Source organism: Hemiscyllium ocellatum, chromosome 19 (genome assembly GCF_020745735.1).
Source record: "Hemiscyllium ocellatum isolate sHemOce1 chromosome 19, sHemOce1.pat.X.cur, whole genome shotgun sequence".
Lineage (NCBI taxonomy): Eukaryota > Metazoa > Chordata > Chondrichthyes > Orectolobiformes > Hemiscylliidae > Hemiscyllium > Hemiscyllium ocellatum.
This window is the reverse complement of record NC_083419.1, coordinates 67,824,214-67,847,930: the sequence shown is the minus strand read 5'-3', so window position 1 is coordinate 67,847,930 and position 23,717 is coordinate 67,824,214. Positions and strand designations below refer to the sequence as shown.

Genomic DNA, 23,717 nt, shown 5'->3' with positions numbered 1-23,717 from the left:
TCTTTCCTGAATGATAATCCAGGCTGGCTACAAAAGTGCTGAGATAGGGGCGGGGACTGATCTTTATTAAAGACAAAACTGGAGGGCAGTGGCTTGAGGGTCGCTGTACTTAGCACAAACTGGGACTATCTGGTTTCTGCAAGCAGGACCGCAGAACAATTTGTGTCTCTCTTCTTTTCCCCTCCCTCACTGTGTTGCCCACAAGACCACCTCCTCACTCAGCATCGGGTAACACTGAGGAAGGAGTGGCAGTATCAGACATGAGCCGCTTCGCTCTCCACGCTATCGCTCAGAAACTGCAGTTCTCCAGTGGAGAAGAAGATGAGGAGGTGGTGGTCGAGCCCAAGCTCTCTGACTTCCTTCGCGTCCAGGAAGAAAAAGCCTCGGCCTCCAGGAGAACGTGTGTCTCCCCCTTCAGCCGCTTCCCAGTGGGGGCCGAGGTGGTTCCTCCCTCCGGGGAAAGGAGGCGAACTCGCGGCCCTAGGACCCGTCTGCCCGGAAGGAGTGAGTGTCCAGAGACACCCATCGACTGTATGAACTGGAGGAAGTTGCGGCTCTGTGATACTCCTTACACCCCCAAGGTGGGCCCGCTTACTGTCTGAATTTTCCCCGTATCTTCCTCACTGACTGGACATTTGCCATTTTAAATCCATAACTAACTCCGGTGGGATTGTACTCCTATCTGATAAGCACTAACTTTGAAGTTAACTTTTCTCTAATTATTCCTTCATTAATATTTTGGAGGAATGCTCTTGTCTGAATCCCCAGGGGATCTGATTATTGTCAGTCTGGGCAGTAATGGTTGTATATGAATGTGTTTTGGGAGCCTGGGAGATTTTGAGCTACTATAAAAGTTCAGATCTATTTAAATAGATGTGTGTAGAATAGACTTGTTTCTCTCCACTAACAAAAACTGTGTGGCAGTCTAGTAAACCCAACTGAGTGACGTTCCTCTGCTTTGGTGAACCCAGAGGACAATACAAAAGGAAGGATTTTAGAATATCTCCAGCAATTGGATGTTGTGCCAAGAGTTTCCAGGGGACTCCGTAGACTGCTGAATGGTGGTCCTCATCTATTGAGTTAGTTTCTGTCTGACACCGCAAATGGTTTAGAATAACCTCTATCATCACCACCTTCACCACCCCAAGCTGTTCCTACTTGGGTTGACAGCTGTAAAATATTCTGTTTAATCCTAATGTCTAGTAGTGAATAGATGGGAGTAAAAAGAAAGCGTCTATGTCCATCTTCCCTCCGTACTATCCAATCAATGGTAGACTAATACAACCAACTTAACTCCCTCTGTGGTTGGTCAGTTATTAGCCAATGATATCTAAGGAGTTTGTACCGAGTGGGCAGGGGATCGATATTATTGGATGCTCCTGGATGTCCCAGAGCAAGGAGCTTATATTAACAGAAATCAGGTGAAGTTGTCAGTCGGTGATAGAGGTTATTCTATGTAGTGCTTTTTGCTCAATGTCTCTCTCTGTTCACTGAAAGCTAGTATCACTAGCTTATTTTTCCCCACCCACTCATTTATAGCATTGTCAAGGTCAGTTTGATCTTTGTCATCTGGTCTTCCCTGCTGTCTTGCTATACTTAGCCTCTGATTTTCTAATTCCACAAGAAAACTATGCAGACTTCAGACATCTTTCACTGCCTGATTTCCTTGCCCTTGTCTAGTTATTGGAAATACAGGGCTGGCAAACTGGATGTTCTTTCAGAAACATGACCACTGGTTGATAACCTCTAATCCCAGAGGAGTTCAGGATGTGGCTGTGATTCAAAGTGAGGTTCTCCTACAAATTGTAGACATTGTAGTGGCTTGTTCTCTTTATTGTCACTTCCTGATGAAAATATGCTGTGTAATGGAATACTCATCAATCTGACTCTAAAAAATAGCATCTGCTTTGTGACCTTACCGAAGGGTTAATTAGGGAAACTAGGCCCCAGCCCAGAGCATATTATACTTTGGTGCTCTAACAGCTGCTGTACCAGTGAACCTTTAATCACCTGTAGTTAACCCTCTTTCCGATGCATAAGAGGAGTCCATGCTGATCTCCTCCTGCACAAGAACTGTGAATTTAGCTGGACTGAGTTGACCTGAAAAAAGGTGAACTGCTGTCAATAAGGTCTCCGTCTCCATATTGGGGAGGGAGTTTCAGGATTTTGACTCTGTGCTAGTGAAAAGTTGTTGCAGCTTCCCAACGCCATTCTGACTCAGAACTGCAAGTGCTGGTGTTGCCATGTACCTGCTGCCCATGCCCTTTCAGGTGGCAGAGACTGTAGCTTTGCACAGTGCTTCTGAAGGAGCCTTGGCAAGTTCCTGCACTGAATAATACAATCTTCAAAGCTGCACTGGAGGAGACGAAGGTTGAAAGTGATGGATGGAGATTTTGATTAACTCCAGGATGAATGTGTATGTTGGAGCTGTTAAGTGGAAAGCATCCCGCAGTTTTTTCCTTTTTCCCTGGGAAGATTGTAGTTTTTGCCACCTCTACCAGTGTAAAGGCTGTGCAGTAGAGATGCCAGTGTTGGATTGGGGTGGACAAAATCAGAAGTCTAACACCAGTTATAGTCCAATAAGTTAATTTGAAATCACAAGCTTTTGGAGGACTGCTCCATCAGGTGAAGTCAACAGTATCTGTGAAGTTTGTTACACATGGGATGGCCTCAACCAAGCCCTTGCGTTCAGTCATGCTAGAGGTCACCCCACTGCACTATACACTTGCACATGCTCCTACAGACCCACACACTCTCAGCCACTTTCATTTGCTCACACATACACCCCCTCAAAATATACCCCATTACATTCTCTCTCAGACACACTTCCCCACACACCCACATGCATGTGCTCACATGGTCTCCCCTGTGTGCAAACGCAAGCTTGTGGGGTGAATTTGTATGTGCAGAATTAAATTTTATTTGGCTCAAAAACTGCATAACTCCATGTAAGATTCTGTAAATCCCACTTTAGCAATAGAATCAGTCTGACCTAACATTGGGACACAGACTTTAACTTCACATCTTCAATGCATTCTCTGAGCTGAGATGGTGCCTACTGTTAAAGTTCACTTGAGAATGTACCTTTTTGAAAAAAAGGTTTTGGGATTTACATATGAAAGAACCAAAAATAACATGGTCTTTCTAAAAGATGAGAGGCTTAACCTAAATTTGTTTAATATTACATTCCATGGCACTGCAACCTTGTTGCTTTAAATCCTGTCTTGTGATTCTGCTTCACAACCTCCTTTCCCCAGTTCCAATTGAACCATCGTCATCTTGAAACGAATGCTCTTAGAATTTCTGCTAAGCAATGGGAAATTGCTGGGATGCAGTATAACCAGAGAGACATCTTCCCACCAGGCAATGGATGTGGAGGTACCAGTGTTGGACAGGAGTGGGCAAAGTCAGAAATCACACCAGGTTATCATCCAACAGGTTTGTTTGAAATCAAAGTTTTTTTGGAGTGTAGCCCCTTAAGTGAAGTGAGACCAATTATGGGTAGAGATCAAAAGTCATACAAATAGTGAGTGGAGTGCCGAAAGGGTTACCACGAGTGTTCAACTTTTGAGACTGAGTAAAGTGTCAATAGATAAATAACAGCTGAAGGATGACTTGTAATTTTTTTGTAATTATCTCATTTAATTGAATTAAAAATAAAGTGCTGCTGACAACAAATGAAATGGTTGGAGTTATGTGGAACACAAACACCAGCAGGCCTGGCAGCATCTGAAGGAAAATGGAGTTTGTGGCATTTTAAATAGCGAGGAATTCTCTCCTGACTAAGTTAATCCAGCAACACTAAAGTGTTATCCGGCTGCCTGTTGGTTATTTGTCAGATGTGAATTGGCACTAAAGCTCCCTGCATTGCCACACTTTTCCACTTTGGACATCCCAAAACACTTAACCCACAACCCGAAAGCTCAATCAAGGGCCAAGCTGCTAGGAATCCACAGCAGCACATTTTCAGCATACATCCATGATTATTTATTTAGAATGGCCAAGTGTTACTCACTGATAGCATATATCAGCGAGTAACATTTGTTTCTTCAAAATAATCACTGATGTATGCTGAAAATTTGCTGCTGTGGACACCCAGTAGCTTGACCTTTGGAAACCTGCAACAATCTGGTATCTCCCAAATTTGACTAAACCCTGTGTTTACACTTTCTACCTATTTTGCACTATAGATTTAAAAATTTGTGGATGCAATGTGCCTGGACCTGTTGCAATGAGATTTCTGAAGTGTAATTGACTTGAGTTTTTGTTTTCATGAACTCCTCAATCTTTTGTCTGATCTCTAGAAGCCTTATGCTGTGGTGACTGAACTTATTCTGAAAACTCAACCCCCTCAGGTGACTTGAAGTCTGTAGCATTATTGGGAATTAACACTTCTAATTAGTATGTAGAGCTTACTCTTTTCTGAACAATTTGTTAGAATTTGCAGTGTGTGGGAATGTGGGAGTTGTTAGAATTCTCATTATTGGCCTCTGGACCTTTCTTCATAAACCTCGAGGTCAAATCATTGGTTTCATTTGCTCTTATACAACCAAATTGATCTTGTGGTCTTCACATGAGGAGTCAATAGTCTTTGGTGAAGCTCCTGCTCTGCTCCATTCTGGTGACCACCAGAGGTCAGGTGAATCTAGAAGGGTCATTGTCCCCTCTTAATATTGTATTTTATTTATTTTTTTGTAGAGCCTTTTCTCCAAGGCTGGTCAGCTCTCAACTGCTGCCAAAGGCCCTGTCTCTAGAATTCGCCGGCCACTGGAGTTTTCTGCTGGTCCTGAGTGTCTCCAGGTCCCGTCAGTGAATGTAAACCCCTTCACCCCCACATTGTACCATGAGTTGGGTCTCGCTCACAGTGGAAAGAGCCAGAAAACTGGAAAGAGGAAGAAAAGGATTGAAGATCGAAGCAGGTAAAGGTGGATGTAATGGAGGCCTTCATTTAAACTACATTTGTGAATGAGACTGGAACCTCTAATGTCACTTCCTTTTTGAATAGGATGGAGGTGGCAAGGATTGAATCCTCTCTCCCTCCCATCCTGAATATGGAGTGACTACCCAGCTAACTCTTTAGCTTTGTCCTGTGGGCTGCCCAGTGTGTCAGACCTACACAAACTTCATTATGCCTGAAATCTCCCATCTGTAATGAGTTAAAAGAAGGGGAGGAGAAACTATTACAATCATGTTTTTACAGCTAAACTTAAAGCTCTTGCAAACTTTGGGAAGTTGTAGTAAGACAAATATCTAGGAACATACCTGAAAAGTGGTGGTCATTACTGATGTAGATGACCGTGCAAAGCTGTGGATTCAGAATCACTGCCAAAGCTTGGCACTATGGTAAGTAGTGTAAACGGTAACATCAGTTGAGAAAATCAAATACTGTGGATGCTTGAGGTCTGAAATCAATTGCTGGAGAAATTAAGTTGGGCAGTATTTGTGGAGAGTACCTTTTACAGAACCGACCCACCCAAACTGACATGAATTCGACACTTTTGCTCCTTCCCATTAAAAAGGAACAGAAGGAAAGGTTAGGCTGCAATCATGTGTATCACAGAACCAAGGCCTATGGAGTGCTTATCCCTGTGGACATGGGGCAAAGTTAGCTCTGGAATAGATGTTAATTGCTGAATATCAGTCAGCTAAAACTGCAAGCAAAGCCATAAAAGCAAGACAGAGGTTGGGCTAACTTATCAACTTGCTATGCTACATGGCCTGTTAATGGGTGGCATGGTGGTTCAGAGGTTAGCACTGCTGCCCCTCCACATTGGGGCGGCTTTGGGCCATTGTGTGCAGTCAGCACACAGACATTCTCCTAGTCTGTTTCCTCTGGATGGTCTGGTTTCCTCCACATTCCAAAGATGTGATTAGCTATGGGTTACAGGGACTGAGTAGGGGGTGTCAGGGTGGATTACTAGAGGGTCAGGTGTGGATCAATAGACTCAATGGCCTGCTGCTACATGAGGGATTCTGAGTCAGTACAGTTTGGGATAAAGTCAGTAAATCATACAGTTCAATTTGTTCCAGCACCCAATATGGTTGATTTCTGACTTTTTCCTGCTCACACTCTGATGCCTCGATTTTGAGTGGTTGACATTTTGTAATTCACAACTCTTTATCAAGCCTCCTAATTAACCATACCTGCAAAGCCCCTCAATTTATCAGACAGGACACTGTTAATCTAATACAGTATCTTAAAATTTTTCTAAAGCATTGGAGTTTGAGATTCCAGCATGTTGATGGATGAGCAATGTCAGGCTAATTTGCCTTGATACTTCCTGCTTTTCTCTCTTTTTTTTTACAGTTGTTGCCACAGTAATCTTTTGAAGCTGTCCCAGCAAATTCAGCCAAGGGGATTTTGGGAAAAATCCTAGTTTTGTAATTAACAAGGATGTTGCCAGGGTTGGAGGATTTGAGCTATTGGGAGAGGTTGAATAGGCTAGGGCTGTTTTCCCTCTGGAGCTGAGGGGTGACCTTATAGAGGTGTATAAAATTGAGGGGCATGGATAGGATAAATAGGCAAAATCTTTTCCATGGGGTGGGGGAGTCCAGAACTAGAGGGCATAGGCTTAGGGTGAGAGGGGAAAGATATGAGACCTAAGGGGCAACTTTTTTTACACAGAGGGTGGTATGTGTATGGAATGAGCTGCCAGAGGAAGTGGTGGAGACTGGTACAATTGCAACATTTAAGAGGCATTTGGGTGGGTATATGAATAGGAAGGGTTTGGATGGATATGAGCTAGGTGCTGGCAAGGTGGGATTAGATTGGATTGGGATATCTGGTCAGCATAGACGAGTTGGACAGAAGGGTCTGTTTTCATGCTGTGCATCTCAATGACTCATCCACCAACTGCAAGTGTTCTCAGTTAGAAACCTTTAATGAAGGACTCAGGTCCTGGAGGTTTTCTGAATTTAATCCCTCCAGTTTCACCTGAGGAGATGGTACCATGCAGGTAACACAGGCCTCTGGAGTTGTCCTCTTGGCTGCATGGAGCAGTATCTATCCCCAAATATTATCTCCTTACACTAAAACTACATTTTCAATGTCCACACTCCTGCCCCATTCAGTGTTGTTGTGGCTAGCTTGCTAATCTTTACCACAAGTGATTTAAGGCCATAAGACACGAGCAGAAATTAGGCCATTCAGCCTATCAAGTCTGCTCCTCTATTCCGTCACGGCTGGTAGGTTTTTCAACCCCATTCTCTTGATTTCTCCCTGTAACCCTTGATCTCCTTGACAATCAAAACCTATCTCTGACCTGGCCTCTGGAATTCATTGCCACAGAAGGCATAGATTCACCACTGTCTGAAGAAGTTTCTCCTTATCTGTTCTAAAGTCTGCCCTTTTACCTAAGGCTGTGCCCTCTAGTCCTAGTCTGCAATACCATTGGAGAAATCTTCCCAACATCTACTTCATCCAGGTCATTCAGTATTCTAAGTTTCAATTAAATCCCACCACCTTCTAAATTCCATCAAGTATCGACCCAGAGTCCTCAAATGTACCTCTTGTTGAAAGCTTTCCATTTCTGGGATCATTCTAGTGAATCTCTTGAACCTACTGCAAGGCCAGTACATTCTTCCTGAGAGCTAGGGCCCAAAACTGCACAATGTCATCTGACCAGAGCCTTAGAGCCGCAGAAGAGCATCTCTGCTTTTATATTCAATTAGGGATGGGCAATAAATGTTGGCCTAATCAGCAAAGCCCTCACATGCATGCATAAATGAATTTAAAAAATAAAATCTGGCTTTTATCCACAAATGACAAGAATTGATAGCCTGTAGGGGAATCTGTGTGAAGACATGAATGAAGGTCTCCAGGACATAATTATAACATTTTTAAGGGCTATTTGTATATTGGTCCTCCCAAAATACTTATCTTCCTCTTCCCTTTTCCCCCTCTTTTTTTTCCTAAGTTACTCAAATGGGCACACTCCAGTTCATACTTCCTTCCATTTTCTGATCCCTTTCCAGAACTGCGAACTGTTAGTGGCTGACTTTGAAAATTGTCCTTGAAATGTTTCACTTTCCCAGTCCAACTGCTTCTTTGTTTACTTTGTCACTGAGAAAGTTGTAATGTATCAAATCTCCTTGCAGTGCCCAGGATAGGGATATCTAGTCTGCATTAAGATTTCAAGTCTCAAGTTACTCGTGCTAACTGGACATAGCTCAAACAGTGAGGAGGAGAATGAATCTCTCAATGCTAAAAGGCCCTCCAGCCCACTGAGTCTGCACCAACATAACTAAGTGCAGTAGTCCTAATTACCTGCACTGGTCCCATATCCCTGAATGTGATATTTGAAGCATTCATTCAAACATTAAGGTTGTCAGGTTTCTGGTCTCCACTACCTTCCCACACAATGCATTCCAGACACCCCCCCCAACCAACCTGAGTGAATTTATTTGGCCAAATCCCCTCTGAATCACTTGCCCCTTACCCTGAAACTATGCCCTCATGTTGTCGACTCAACCAAGGGGAACAGCTCTCTCCATATCTTTAATCTTCACCTCCATCTCTGCTTTCACTTTTCTAAAGAAAACAATCCAAGCCTATCTAGTCCCTCCTTTAGCTCCATTACTCTATCCTGGTGAGCCTCCTCTGTACTCAGTGCTTTCAATCCTTGTGATGTGACCAGAGCTGTGTGCACACTTCAGCTGTGGAGTGTAACCAACCTCTCTACATCTCCAATTTACTTCGCTTTTGTACTCTCTGCCATGACTGAAACACTGATCCATTTGCTGCCTTAACTATCCTATTCATGTGCTCTGCCAACATCAGGGATCTGTGAATAATTACCCCAAGTTCCCTCTATACCTGTAAATTATCCAGTGTTCTGCTATTCATTAAATACTTGATCTTGTTTCTTCCACAGTACATCACCTTGCACTTATAGTTAAATACTGTCTGCCACTGGTCTGCCCATCTGACCGATCTATCTTGATTTTCCTGTAATCTTCACTATTAACCACCTGACAAATTTTGGTGTCTGCAAATTTGCTTACTATTCCCCCTCCCTTTCATCTATACCAGTTGTTTATGATAAATAAGGGTCCCAGTACTGATCCTTGTGGTACCTCTGACACTGGCCTCCAGTACCTCAAAGGTTGTTTCTCCTATTACTAAGCCAGTTTCTTATCCACCTTGTCAAATTTCTCTCCATTCCATGTGTCTAATTTTCTGAATTTGTCTCCCATATAGGACCATGTCAAAGCTTTGCTAAAATCCAACTGTAAAGAAAAGCTGAAGTGATACTAACTTGAAGCCTTAGATTGATCCTTGGAATGTGAATTTTAGCTCTGATCTGCTGTTTAAAAACCAAAATGATCTAAACACAACTCCACAGCTGCCTTTGCCTTACTGCTTCCACTGTGCTGCTGGGGTGCTCACTGTTCCCACATCAACAGAATTTTGTGCATAGAGTTCCCTACTTTTTTCTCTTGATAATCTGGTTCTAATAGATGCCGCTAGACTCCGACCAATGTAATTAGTTCCCTACTTACTTGTGCCCTAATGTCTGAGTTCAATCAAATCACCCTTAACATTAAAGATTCCTGGGACCACTCCTTTGTCTTTACTTAATCTAATCTTGTATTAATTGTTCCACATGTCTTGGTGTCACTATATAATAGGCTGGCCTTCACTGCATTAGCATGTTGAGAATGTGTGTAGCCTTGGTTTTGACACTTTAATTTTTCTTTAGGAAAGATCTTGCAACCAGAGACAGAGGCATCACTGAGGAATTGCTGCAATCTAAGGTGAGGAGTTGGATGATAGGGACTCAATGCCACAGCAATGATTTATCATGGTGTTACTAGATCTAGCTGTTCAGCTAAAATAAGGAGGGATCAAAGGCATAGCTGCCATTGTCCAAGTGGGTCAAAGGGCTGATTTGTCAGGTAGTTTAACCAGTGTTACTGTGCCTCTGGTAAGGGGAGGTTGAGAAGGTTTGACCTTCATGATATCTTCAGCCAGAGTGGGAATTGAACCCAGGCTATCAGTGCCCCACTGTATTGTAAAACCAGCTAACTGCAATCTCCTTCCCCATTAATCTAACGTATTCACTAAAGCCTACCTAGGCTTGATTGTGGCCCCCACTTCTCGAAAACTAAGATAGCAAGCCAGTGAAGGATAGAACAACAAACCTGGTTTTCTTAGATGCGTTTTGGATCAGAAATTTTCTAGTTGAAAGAAGTCAGTGGTTGTTGATGGGAAATGTTCATCCTGGGGTTCAGTTACTTAGGGGAATACAAGGATCTGTTTTGGGTCCACAGCTATTGGTCACTTTTATAAATGACCTGGATGAGGGTGTGGAAAAATGTTAGTACACTTGCAGATGACACTAAGGTTGGTGGAATTGTGGACAGTGCAGAAGGATGTTGCATTTACAGAGGGATGTAGATGAGCTGCAGAGCTGGGTTGAGTGTGGCAATTGGAGTTTAATATGGAAAAGTGTGACGGGATTCACATTGGAAGAAGGAACCAATTCAAAATACTGGGCAAATGGTAAGATTCTTGATAGTGTAGATGAGCAGAGATCTGTCCATGTACATGGGTCCCTAAAAGTTGCCACCCAAGTGGTTAAGAAGACAGTGTTAGCTTTTATTGGTAGAGGAATTGGAGTTTGAGTCATGAGGTCATGCTGCAGCTATACAAAACTCTGGTGTGGCCAGAGTATTATGTGTAATCCTGTTCACTGCATTATAGGAAGGGTGTGGAAGCATTGGAAAGGTTGCTGAGGAGATTTACCAGGATGTTGCCTGGTTTGGAGGGAAGATCTTGAGAAGAGGATGTGATTTGAGGCTGCTTTCCTTGGAGAAGGTGGTTGAGAGGTGACTTAATTGAGAAGATGATCAGAGGGTGAGGGTGTTCGGTGAGCCTTTCACCTCTGGTGATAGGTAGCACGAGGGGCCATCGCTTTAAATTGAGGGGTGATATAGGACAGATGTCAGAGGTAATTTCCTTACTCAAAGTAGGGCATCTGCTATAATAGACTTGCCAACTTTAAGGGCACTTAAATGGTCATTGGATTAGGAATATGAATGGAAATGGAATAGTGTAGGTTGGATGGGCTTCAGATTGTTGCACCAACCTATGAAACTATAGAGGGCTGAAGGGCCTGCACAATAATGTTCTGTGGTCACATATTTTATTTCAAGTCATATGTTGATCGGTTGCATCTATAAACTCTATTCCTAGAAGAGCAGGTCAGAGACTGGGAATCATGCAGCATGTAATTCACCTGAATCTCCCAAGCCTGAGAGTCATTAACAAGGCACACATCAGGAATGATCAAATACTGCTCACTTGTCTGGATGGGTGCAACTCCAACTACACCAAGAAGCTTGATGCCATCCAGGACAAAGCAGCCCTCTTGACTGACACCACACGACTAGCTTCAATACTCACTTGTTCAGTCCTACTACTTTGTAGTAGTGGTGCTTGCTGCCTGCAAGATGTACTGCAGGAATTCACCAAGACTCCTTAACTAGCACCTTCTGGACACTCTCAGCCTGTGCAACAAGTGCACAACCTGCAGCTGGTGGTGATGGTCCTTCTCCAGGCCACATTCATCCTGACTTGGAATAATGTCACTTAGGAAGGCTGCTACAGGATTTTGACTAATAGCTGACTATACCTGTACTCCAAGGACTGCGTTGGTTCAATAAGGCAGCTCATCATTGCAATTATGTCAGTTGGGATGGACAGTAAATGCTGAAAACAGTACCATTTAAAAATGAAATCAATCTTTGATCTGCATTCTGAGCAGTACCTAAGGTGTTCAGTTAACCCTTTGTTTACAGGCTGGAGGCACCAGGTTAATTCATGGCTGTTTGTGGCTGATCCATCTGGGAAATACTTGTTCAAAGGCTGCAGTCATTAGTAAAATTCAAAGATGCTCACGCAGCACCTTCCAAACCCAGGACCACTTCCACCTTGAAGGACAAGGGCAGCAGAGACATGGAAACACCACCCCTGCAAGATATCCTCCAAATCACTCCCCATCCTAACTTGGAAATGGTCACTGTTCCTCCACTGTCACTGGGTCAAAAATCCTGGCATTCCTTCCCTAAGGGCATTATGGGTCTATCTACAGAATGTGGACTGCAGTGGTTCAAGATAACCGCTCCCCATTACCAGTCTTGAGGGGCTGAATAGGATACCCACATCCCTGAAATGAAAGCATTAGCTCCTGTTCCATTGTTGACTGCTGTATGACCTCTGCTATATTGGAGCATTGAAAATGGAATGTGACATGGTGGCTGAGTAGTTAGCACTGCCTCACAACACCAGTCTCCAGTGACTCAAGCTCCACACTGACATTCTCCCCATGTCTGTGTGGGTTTCTTCGTGTTCTGTTTCCTCCCACGATCCAAAGGTGTGCAGTTTAGGTGAATCAACAAGCAGAGGTAAATGTAGAGTAATAGGGTAGGGGATTTGGGTCCTGGATGGGTTACCCTTCAGAGGGTCAGTGTGGTCTTGTTGGGCCAAATGGCCTGTTTCCACACTGGAGATTCTATATGGGTTCTATTTTATAGGGGTTGACTTGGTCAGGTTAGTGTCTTCAGTTGCCTAGCTCATCCATGGCAGTATCCTGTTGAATTACCTCCACGCTCTCTCTACTACAAATTGATTGAAATGTGAAATTCATGCATTTGTTGAGTTGAGATGCAATGCTGTTAATCAGTTCAATCTATATTGTGCTCCAATAGACATGATCAGGGTTGCCCCTTCCCAAGGCAAAGTTACTGATTTTAATTTGGTGTACCAAGTGGATCTTCCAGAGGGCAGTCAACTGGAGTCATGTGGGTCTGGAGTTAGACCAAGCTAAGGAAGGTCAGCTACCGACTCTAAAGTCAGTTCACTCTGTAGATTTTCTGACACGTTGCTGTGCACGAACCTGCTTTGGATTGTCGATCACCATCCTGGTCAGATGGTAGTGTACTCCCTAACAGCAGAGCTTCCAATCCCCTGTAACCCACACATGACTCTTGCACCATCTGAGAATGGCTAGGGGTCAGTTATTTATGATTCAGTGACTTGCTTTCCACATGTTCAGTGGCTTTTTTTTGTTTATCTCAGTAACTGGCCTTCATATCTTTCTCCCCTCTTTCAGCGATTTAACCTTCATGAGAGCAACATGGGCTCCCGTTATGCTCTGGAGTTTTACGAGTTGGAGAAGATTGGCTGTGGCGAGTTTGGGGCTGTGTTCAAATGTGTGAAGAGACTCGATGGCTGTCTCTATGCCATCAAGCGGCTGAAGAGACCCCTGTCCGGCTCACTTGATGAGTGAGTGTCAACAGCTGCAGGGTTTCAGTTCCTCAGTTGGTGAACTCCTGAGCTGGAAGTGATGAAATTAAAGTTAACTTGTTGACCCTCTGATACCACTGGCCATGTCACTGGAGGGAGCCTTTCACTGTTAGTGGAAAAGGCAACAAAGCCATTGTGCACTCCATTTGGGTTAAATATGAATCCAGTTGCTGCACCTCCCAGTCCAAAGATTGGAAGTTCATCTCCAGTAGAGTTGAACAGCCCTGCTAAGGGCTGCGAGTTTGGATTATCAGAGGTACTAGCTTCAGTATAAGGTGTTAAACTGATGCCCTTAGTGCATCTAAAAGACTGCACCCAGAATATAGGGGAGTTCTGCCTTGTATTTGACCTCTGCATTTGCTATTAAAATTTCTTATCCTTTTATCTCTGGGACGCTGAGCACAGGTTAGCATATTACAGCAGATACTGGAATCTGCACTGAAAACAAAAGATGCTGGAGATCAGTGGGTCAGGCAGCATCCATAGGTCATACAGCATCCATGGAGACCAAGCAGGACTCAAAATATCAGCTTGTTTTCTCTATCATCTCCAGCATTTGTTTTCAGTCTGGGCACTAATAGCCCCCTGTTCTTATATGCTACAACTGCCCATGTTATGTGAAGTACTGGAATAGAACATAGTTAAGGGAACCACTAATGCAAGTTCTGTCCCTAGCTTGCTCTCCTGTGAACGTTGCCCATATTTTGCAGTGAGCCAGTTATATGAAAGTAAGCAGCCATTGCCAGGAGCAGTGTGCTCCCTATTGATGCAGGTTGTTCAGCAGAGACGAGCTGGATCTAGTCTCCGATGTGTTTATTCCACAGGCAGACTGCACTCCGCGAGGTGTATGCTCATGCAGTGTTGGGACATCATCCTCATGTGGTGCGGTATTATTCAGCTTGGGCAGAGGATGATCACATGCTGATACAGAATGAGTACTGTAATGGTAAGGATCACTTGCGCCTCCAACGAATCTTCCTCTTTCTCTAGAGTTAATCATTCAGAGTTCTGAGGAAATGGCAACAGGTCATTCAGCCCCTCAAAACCCTTAATTCACTGCTTGGGCTTTTCTACTCCATCTGACCTATTCCTTAATTCTTCCTACCTTTATTGAAATTGGTCTATTTCAGGTGATGTCTTTTGATTACCTTCCTAGCTCTGAGGGAATTTATCCTCCAATCTCCTGAAGAAGCAAGAGAAACCCATTCAGCTCATTGATTCCTCAGTGACCCCCTCCCCATCCCTGTAATCCTGTGTTTCCCATAACTAATGCACTGAGCTAGCACATCCTGAACACTATAGCCATGCTAAATTGTCCTGATCTATCTAACCTGCACATCTCTAGACCATGGGAGGAAACCCCACAGACATGGAACATTACAGGACCTATGGCCATCAATGTTGTTTTGATGTGTGGAACCAATCTGAAGAGCATCTATCCTACACTCTTCCATTTTTCATACATATGTTATCCAATGACCATTTAAATGCCCTTAATGTTGGTGAGACAACTACTGTTGCAGACAGTGTTCCCCACCCCCTACTACTGAGTAAAGAAACTACCTCTGACATCTGTCCTACATCCATCACCCCTCAATTTAAAGCTATTTCTCCTTGTGCTAGCATCGCCATCCAAGGGAAAAAGCCTCTTAGCCTTTCTCTGTGCATCAATTTTCCTCAGGACTTTTTTCATTTGCTATATAGTTTGCTCTAGAATTGGGTCCTCCAAAATGTCACCTTGCATTTGCCCAGACACATGAACTCCATCTGCCATTTCTCTGCCCAACTCTCCAATCTATCTATTCTCATTCTGACAGTCCCCTACTGTCGCTCCTCCATCAACCTTAGTGTCATCTGCAAAGTTGCTTATCAGACCACCAATACCTTCCTCCAGATTATTGTATATCACAAACAGTGGTTCCAACACTGCTCCATTTTGAGAAACTCCTTCCACAATGCTACTATTGCCCAGACTGTTCTCTATCTGTCTAGCTAGTACACCCTGGATCCCATGTGATTTTCTCCATCAAACTACCTTGGGGAACCTTGTCAATACATTACTGAAGTCCAAATGTGTTACATCTATTGCCCTTCCCTCATCAATTAACTTTGTCACTTCCTCAAAGAATTCTACTAAGTTGGTAAGACAGACCTTCCCTGTATAAAACCATGTTGCCTATCACTGATATTCCCATTTTCTTCCAAATGCGAATACATCCTACTCAGTATCTTCAGCAGCTTCCCTACCACTGACGTTAGGCTCACAGGTCTATAATTACGTGGATTATCCTTGCTACCCTCAAACAAGGAGACATTAGCAATTCTCCAGTCCTCTGGTACCTCACCATGTTCAAGAATGTGGCAAAAATTTAAGGCCCCAGCTATTTCCTATCTCTCTTCCAGATCCCATTCAGACCTGGGGGTGTGCCCACCTTAATGCCTTTTAGAATACCCAACAATTCCTCCCTCTTTATGCTGACTTGACTTGGTGATCAAACATCTATCCCAGCATCAAGATCCACCATGGGCGCCTCCTTGGTGAATACAGATGCAAAGTACTTTAAGAATCTCTTTTCTGTTTCTATGCCTAACGTTCCTCCTTTTGTCCTTGTAAACCAAAAGGCTTTGGGATTTTCCTTAACCCTGTTTGTTAAAGATATTTTATGACACCTTTTTTAGCCCTCTTAATTCCTCATTTCAGGAATGTCAGCATTTTAGTGTAATACTGGAAATGACAAACTGGTTGAATAATGTCACTCTTCACTATTATAATCTATTGGGCATTCCACCAACATTGGTGAATTAAGGACTAATCTCTCAACATAATATCATAAAGTTTTTTTTTGTAAAAGATTGCATACATGGCCTGAAGTTAAAAATAACACCAGGTTATAGTCCAACAGGTTTAATTGGAAGCACACTAGCTTTTGGAGTGACACTCCTTCATGTGATAGTGGAGGGCTTGATCGTAACAGAATTTATAGCAAAAGTTTAGTGTGATGTAACTGAAATTATACATTGAAAAATTGATTGAGTTAAGCCTTCCATCTGTTAGAATACAGTGATAGTTTTACTGCTTTCATGTGTAAATCAAAACCTTTTTTAAAAAGTTGCATTCTCAGGTTAGCTGTTAACAATGGTGATAGCTAGACAATATGTTAATGAAGGGCTTTTGCCTCTAAGGTCGATTTTACTGCTCTTCGGATGCTGCCTGAACGGCTGTGCTCTTCCAGCACCACTAATCCAGACCCCTGTTTTCTGTCTGTCATGATATTTAGATTTGATTCTAATCTTAAAAAGTGAGATAATGGAGTTTTACATTAATTCATGCAGTTTTGTGAGCTCAGAGGTCTACATGAAGGCCTGAAGGTTTCCTCCAAGGGTTGAAACTAAGTGGGTAAGAAATTGCAAAGTTTGGCCACAAACTTTCAAAACACTGACTTTTGAAATCTGAGCTATACTTGTACAGTCTATTGTGGGGATGCTTGTGGAATCAAAGTTTAAGGACAGCCTGTTTCCAGTTAGAGACATAGAAACTGGTTTGGAGTTAACTTGGGTCCCTAAAGTCTGGGGTTGTAAATGGATTTCCAAAAGGTAGTGGTGTCAAGTTCAACATCAGAGAAAGATTTAAAGCCGAATTGAAGGTAAACTTATTGCCTGGTTAAGCATTCCTAATAGATGAGGAGTCATGTGCGAAGGAAGTCACTTTGTTTTCTGATCATTTGAGATGACAATTTCTTATCGAATCCTTACAGTGGAAGTAGGCCATTTGGCCCATCGAGTCTACTACCCCTCTGAAGAGCATCTCACCCAGACCCACCTCCCCTACTCTATCCCTGTAACCCTGCATTTCCCATGGCCAATCCATCTAACCTACGCACCTTTTGGGACTGTGGGAGGAAAGCCGAGCACCTGGAAGAAACCCACGCAGACAGGAAGAATGTGCAAACTCCATACAGTTGCCAAGGCTGAATTCAAACCTGGGTTCCTTGCACTGAGCTGTCACTGCTGCCCCATTTTAGCCAATACCTGTCCTTGAATCTGGTTTAATTTTGTTTGGTAAGATTTGACTTACAATACATTAGAGTTCACTTGACCAGCTAAATGACCAATTATCCAATGTTTGAGTTAATGCTGCCTTTATCAGGGGGACATTTGGCTTGGTTTATTATCTGGGGGTCAGGGGAAGTTCCACATGTTGGAAGTGGAAATGAGGGCTCCATCTGTTACCACTTGGTTTTTTTCACCATGCCTTTTAACAGTGGCTGGTGTTTTCCTGAACCTTTTGTGAAATGTAATATTGTGGCTGGGCAATTTCATTCCTTAGTCAGGTAATTCCGACCCATTTAAAAGGGTTTTTTAAAAAACAAAACTAAGTGGAGTCCCAGGGTGTAATTTGTTCTATTTGCTCTACCTCAGATTAAAGCAATTTTGAATGGATCTGATTTCAGGTGGCAGTCTGGCAGATGTGTTGACTGAGAACTTACAAGAAGGAATCTTATTGGCTGAGGGGGAGCTGAAGGAGATTCTACTGCAGGTGTCAATGGGACTGAAGTACATTCATAGCTCCAGTTTGGTTCATATGGATGTCAAACCAAGTGAGTGGGGAGTAATGTGCGCAATGGACAGTAATATGTTCAACCATTGAGTACCTGGGGCTCCTTTGCCACTGATGTTATGAATTAATTGCTGAGGTAGCAGGATCAGTGTATGTGCATACTTCCAGTTGATTCCTTGCTGTTACTGCCTTGAATCTCCATCCACTGGACTCACTGTGCATTGAGAAGTGTTTACTCTATCAATCACTCAATACATTGTGTATCTCTGACCCTTGTCTGTGGAGATATTTCTCTGTTCAGGGTTTGTAGAAGGAAGCCGTTCAGTCTACTGACTCTCCTGAACAAGTCTTTCCCTGTAATTGTTATTTATTTTAAAACTATCTAATGCCTCTGAACTGGTCTCTCTTGCATTCCAGACACTAACAATGTGGAAGTCTTCAATTCTCCCCTCTCACTTATCCCCTTGTGAATTACTTTAAGTGTGTGCTTTCACATTTTAAAAACAGGCTGAAAAGTAACCCCTTCCCTCTGTAACTCGTGATTTCAAACTCCATTGCCTTCTCTCTCCTGGGACAATCCCAATTTCTCCTCTTGTAACTGAAGCTCTGATTCTTGTTAACCTTTTGCAATCTCTCCCAATATGTTCACATTCCTCCTGTACTGTAACACCCATCCAGCTGTGGTTCAACCTCCAAGTTCAGCATCACCTTGCTCTTGTGCAGTAAAGCCTAGGATATTGTAGGCTGTAACTGCATACCTGTCCTCTACTTTTCTAAAAACTAAATCACATAGACCAGGTCCCTCTGCTCCTGCACATCCTTTGAGTATAAAAATAAGGGTACCACTCTAATGTTCCTTGGACTAAAATCTATCCCTCCCACTTCTGTACATCTGTCACCTATTTGCCCACAACCTCAAATTGTCAAGTGTTTTTGCAACTCTACATCCTCCTCCTGACAGTTAACAGTTCTTGCAAGTTTTATACTGCCCACCAACTTTGAAATTGGACCTTGTAAGTCAGTCTTGGATCACAAATATTCAGGAAAAGCAGCAACATACAAATTACCTTCCAGCCTTAAACATCCATAACCATTGCTTCTGCCTGACCAGTTTTGTATCCATGTTGCTGCTGTCCCTCTGCATGAGCTCTAGTGTTTCTCAACTGTATTTTCTAATCAATTTGTTCAGGCATTTTTAATGCACCTCAGGAGCAGGTGAGACTTGCGTCTGAGCCAGAATATTCAGACTTGGGGACGCTGCCACTGTATCGCAAGATATCTCCCCTCTTTCTCTTCTCTTTCCCCCCCAACCCCAAACACTTCTCGTAGTTGAGAAAGGCTTGTATTGCTTGCAAATGTAATCATTTAACACTATCAAATCTTGGGAAGATAAGTAATGTTAAGGCCAGTACTTCTGCATGTTTCACTTGTCATCTTTAGTATCTGCAGATGCATCTCCACTTCCAAAATTCAAAGCGTAGACAGTCTATCCGATATTACTTTTCAATTTTTAGCCCTTTGTGTGAGTTTCCTGATCTGCTACCATAGCTGTGCTAGCATCTGCTTGTGCAAGAAAAGCAATCCATTGCTCATAGACCAGAGCAGCCTCCCTCACTGGCCTTTAAGAAAGAAGTTAAGGCTGTGCCGGGCAATGGGATCCAGATGCAATTTGATTAGTCAATATCTGATTTGAAGCAAAATGCAATTTATTCATACACCATAATATAACAAGAGGAAAACTGTAATAACTTGACTGTTTTGAAAAAATTGACCGAATAGTAAACTAATTTTGTTATTGAACAGTAACAATTTGGATATAGCAATATCCCATAAACACCCCCTTGGCAAAGGCAAGTTCAGTAAATAGATTCTTGCAGGCAATTCTCTCCTCCTGGAGGAAAAACCATCCAGAAAACGAAGCAAGGAAAAATGTTCTGTGGTTTTCAAACTCTTCACTGCAACCAACAAACTAAGAGTACAAATCCTGGCTCTGTGGGAGCTTGCCTGACCATTCAGCCTGCTTCTACTATTCCAACTTGTCAAAAACAACCCACGAGCTGTTCATTTTATAGGCTTTCAACAGACAGCTTGGCATCTGCCTTAAAACTTTTCCAAAAAAACCAAAATACACCTCTTAAAGCCATAGTACCACACACTAATTTTGGCACCACCATGACCCAGTCTCTGTGCAAATACCCTTTGGTCTCTAATCAGCATTATTCCCCTAAAGCCCTTTCTGCCTCTACGTAGAGAAGGCTTTAGGATTCTCCTCAAATCAGCTGCAGATATTTGAACTGGAGGGCTATTAGGTGAGAATTGAGGAATGTTAAGTGCAACAAACACTAGTTGTGGGCTAGTCAGCAACACAACGAAGTTTCTTCCCAAGCTAATGTGCAATGCTCAGTACTGGATAGTCTCCCGTCATTGGGTAACAGTAATTTTCTGTTGCAATCTTTAGGTAACATCTTCATCTGTCAGAGAGTGACCCCTGACGTGACAGGATGTATGGAAGATGACAGTGATGCTGATGAGGAGGGAGCCCTGGTCACCAATGTACTGTACAAAATTGGTAAAGGCTGCTTGACACTGCAAATGGAGAGTTGGAGCTCTGCTTTAGGGCTTGCAGAAGTGTAATATAGGTGTAAATCTGTGGTTATTGAGCTTGCAAGCAGCATTTCCTGGAAAAGCAAAGGTTTTGAGATTGGAATCTGATTTTACAAAAGACTTGACATGTTGAATTATTACTGTTTCCCTAGTTAATTTTAATTGCACACCCATGATCTATGATTCTTGGTTTCAGTCCAGACATAGCGTTACCTTTCTATCCTTGTTTGATCCAGCCAGTGACTGCTCAGTGAAATGCTTTTGCCTTCAGGTGACCTTGGCCATGTGACATCAATCAGCAATCCCCAAGTAGAGGAGGGAGACAGCCGCTTCCTGGCAAATGAGGTTTTACAAGAGGTAAGTGGCAGAAAGCTGCTTACCCCCCCCCCCCCCCCCCCCAAAACCCCTCAAACTAGCAATTTGATGTGCAGCTGTTGGAAAAGGTATATCTTAACAGTTAACATTAACTTCAATGTAAATAGATTCTGCTTAAGTGTAGAATTTCGGCCAGTGTTTCTTGCTCCCTGATCAAAGTGCTGTAAGGAGTCCATGGAATTCCCTGTAACTTCAGCCTTGATGACATCACCATTACATCATGGTCAAATGTAGACCTTTCTTTGCAGAGCATCTTGACCTGGGCTAAATTAGATTTATCCACTGTGCTTGGCTGCAAAAGCTGTTTGACAGGTTCAGCCGACAATTGAAGTGCATGTCCTTGTCAGACAGCCACCAGGTAGTCCTTGGATGGCATGCATTCCGGCAGTGATTTGACGATGTCAGTCAAATGTTAGGGAACTGTATTTTTGAGAACACTTACCTGTTCACAAAGCAATTCCCAGCAGGATCTGTTTGTATGCTTTGTTCCATGCACGCATTGCTGTCTGTTTGTGCTGTCTTATGCATGTGTAGTGACAGCTGCTGACAGAGCAGCTTTGAGAAGTACAGTAGAGAACTGTTTTCTAACATTTAAATGTTCTGTTAAATATACTTTTTTTTGTTAATGATCTCAACCTTCAGTCAGGCTGTACTATGTTTTGTTAAACTTTCCTTTGGGTGATTTTTGAGTGATTGTGAATATTTGTTTGGCTGGTCTGCCAAACTCTTTCCATAAGCCCTACTATTTACATTGAGATTTCACTGGAATGCGACTACAGCATTGTAGTCGTTAAGCAACAATGACTGCACAGATCAATCTCTGCAGAAGTGTTGCAAATAAATCCAGCTAATTTTGAGACACTAAAGGGCCTTTGTGGTAGTGTCTCCACCTCTGAGCCAAGAGGCCTGGGTTCGAGTCCTACCTGCTCCAGGGGTGAGAGCGCATCTCAAAATTGATTGATAAAGTATCTGATATTTGCAAGTTAGCTTGTTTTACAGGGAGTGCCTTGGAATCAAGGAATAGGTTGCTTGCCCTGTCAAATTGAAGCTGTTGCTTCATAATGATGGCAAATTATACATTTTGTGCTCCCATAATTATTTGACACTGATTTTAAAAATCAATCAATCTCACTAAATGTACACTCCTACTGCGCATTCCCCAGTGCTCTTGTCGAGGACTTCAAAGATGGTGTTGGAGTAAAAGTATACATCCTCATCAGTCTCCAAGCTATCCCCCTTGCCTCTGTAAATTGTCTCTTGTTCTTCCCTGGTTTGGAGTGTCATCTTAACCACATCTGTCCACTCTCTCTCTTTTTGAGAGTTTCAACAGATTTACTCATTTCTTGCATTGCACAGTGGGGTCAATTCCTGCTTTGGCTGAGGTCACTATGAAGGACTGTTCTTAGTGTGGTGACCCTCAGGGTAAACCACATCAGTATCTCATAGCAAGCAGTCCCAATGTGGACTTGTAAGATTGACTTATCCCTAAGAATTACTGCCATGAGGGTAAAGACTGAAATTGCACATGGTAATCCAGCTGTCATCTAACCAAGTTGCTCTACAATTGAACTGAGACATCACTGCTCTTGTACTGAAATCCTCTTGCAATAATCCATTGGTCTTCACATTAGTTGTCAGTGCCTTAAAGAAGTCCCTTGTATGCTGATCCTCTCTACCACCATCTGATAGGAAGACTAGGTGTGTAATGTGGCTAATCTCCATTTTCCATCTACTTGTCCAGTCACTTAACATTGTTCAAAGCCTTCCTTCTGCAACCATTTTGCATCTTTCCTCACCACACCATTCCTCCTTTGCTTTATATTAACTAAATGTAGAAATATTACATTGGGTCCCTACCCCTCAATCACTGAGATTGTAAACAGCTGGTCCTTGTGATACCCTGTAGGGTGCTGCCTGCTAATGTCTGATCCCTCCTTCTTACTGTTTGTATCTTTAACCAATGTCAGTACTTCACCTCCCTTCCCAGTGCTTTAATTCTGCTAACCAACCTCCCTGGAGAGGCCAGATTTTAGCAAATGTCTTCTATAACAAAATCTAAATATATTACATCCATCAACTGATTTTTCAGTAATAGAGTATACTTTCCCATTCTTAAATCCATACTGTCCAATCAGATCATGATTTAAGTATCTAATTATAATTTCCTTTCGGATCCCCACTTGATGTAAACAGGTCTGTAGTTCTCTTCTCTCAACAACTCAAATAGTGGGCTAATTTTTCCTACTTTCCAATATGCAGGAATCAGTCCAGAATTTCCAAACTTGGGAAGATTGCCAACATATCAACTATCTCTATAATCGCCACCTTCGTCTCTTTGGGATGTAGACCATCAGGTCCTGGGGATTTATCAACACTCAGCCCTGTACATTTCTCCAATTTTTTCAGAATGCTGATTTCCTTCAACTCATTCACTTTGTCATGTAGATCTCTTGTTCTGGGAGATTTTGTCTTTTCACAGAAGTAAAAATCACAGCACTAGGTTATAGTCCAGCAGGTTTATTTTATATATTTTTTGGGAAGTACGAGGTTTCAGGGCACTGTTCCTTCCACAGGTAGCTGTGGAACAGAATCTTGTAAGACAGAAATTGTCTGAAAATCCTGTTCCACAGCTACCTGATGAAGGAGCAGCATTCAAATCTAGTGTTTCCAAATAAACCTGTTGGACTAAATCTGATGTAATTTTTACCTTTTTTGTCCAACACCAGCTCCTCCACATTCTTTACATTGAGGAAGAGACAAAGTAATCTAGCTTCTGTTTGTATTTTAGATTAGATTAGACTTAGTGTGGAAACAGGCCCTTCGGCCCAACAAGTCCACACCGACCCGCCGAAGCACAACCCACCCATACCC

General features: G+C 42.7%; 1 protein-coding gene across 1 annotated transcript in view; it reads left to right on the top strand.

Moving 5' to 3' along the window:
- The first annotated feature begins 260 nt into the window (after positions 1-260).
- Positions 261-23,717, top strand: part of LOC132824814 (wee1-like protein kinase 2-A) — a 31,541-nt gene continuing 8,084 nt past the window's right edge. Inside the window, exons 1-8 of the mRNA XM_060839557.1 lie at positions 261-581; positions 4,699-4,919; positions 9,702-9,756; positions 13,116-13,288; positions 14,134-14,255; positions 17,761-17,907; positions 20,326-20,436; positions 20,743-20,828. Coding sequence (XP_060695540.1) covers positions 261-581; positions 4,699-4,919; positions 9,702-9,756; positions 13,116-13,288; positions 14,134-14,255; positions 17,761-17,907; positions 20,326-20,436; positions 20,743-20,828 — 1,236 coding nt within the window. The remainder of the gene's footprint in view (positions 582-4,698; positions 4,920-9,701; positions 9,757-13,115; positions 13,289-14,133; positions 14,256-17,760; positions 17,908-20,325; positions 20,437-20,742; positions 20,829-23,717) is intronic.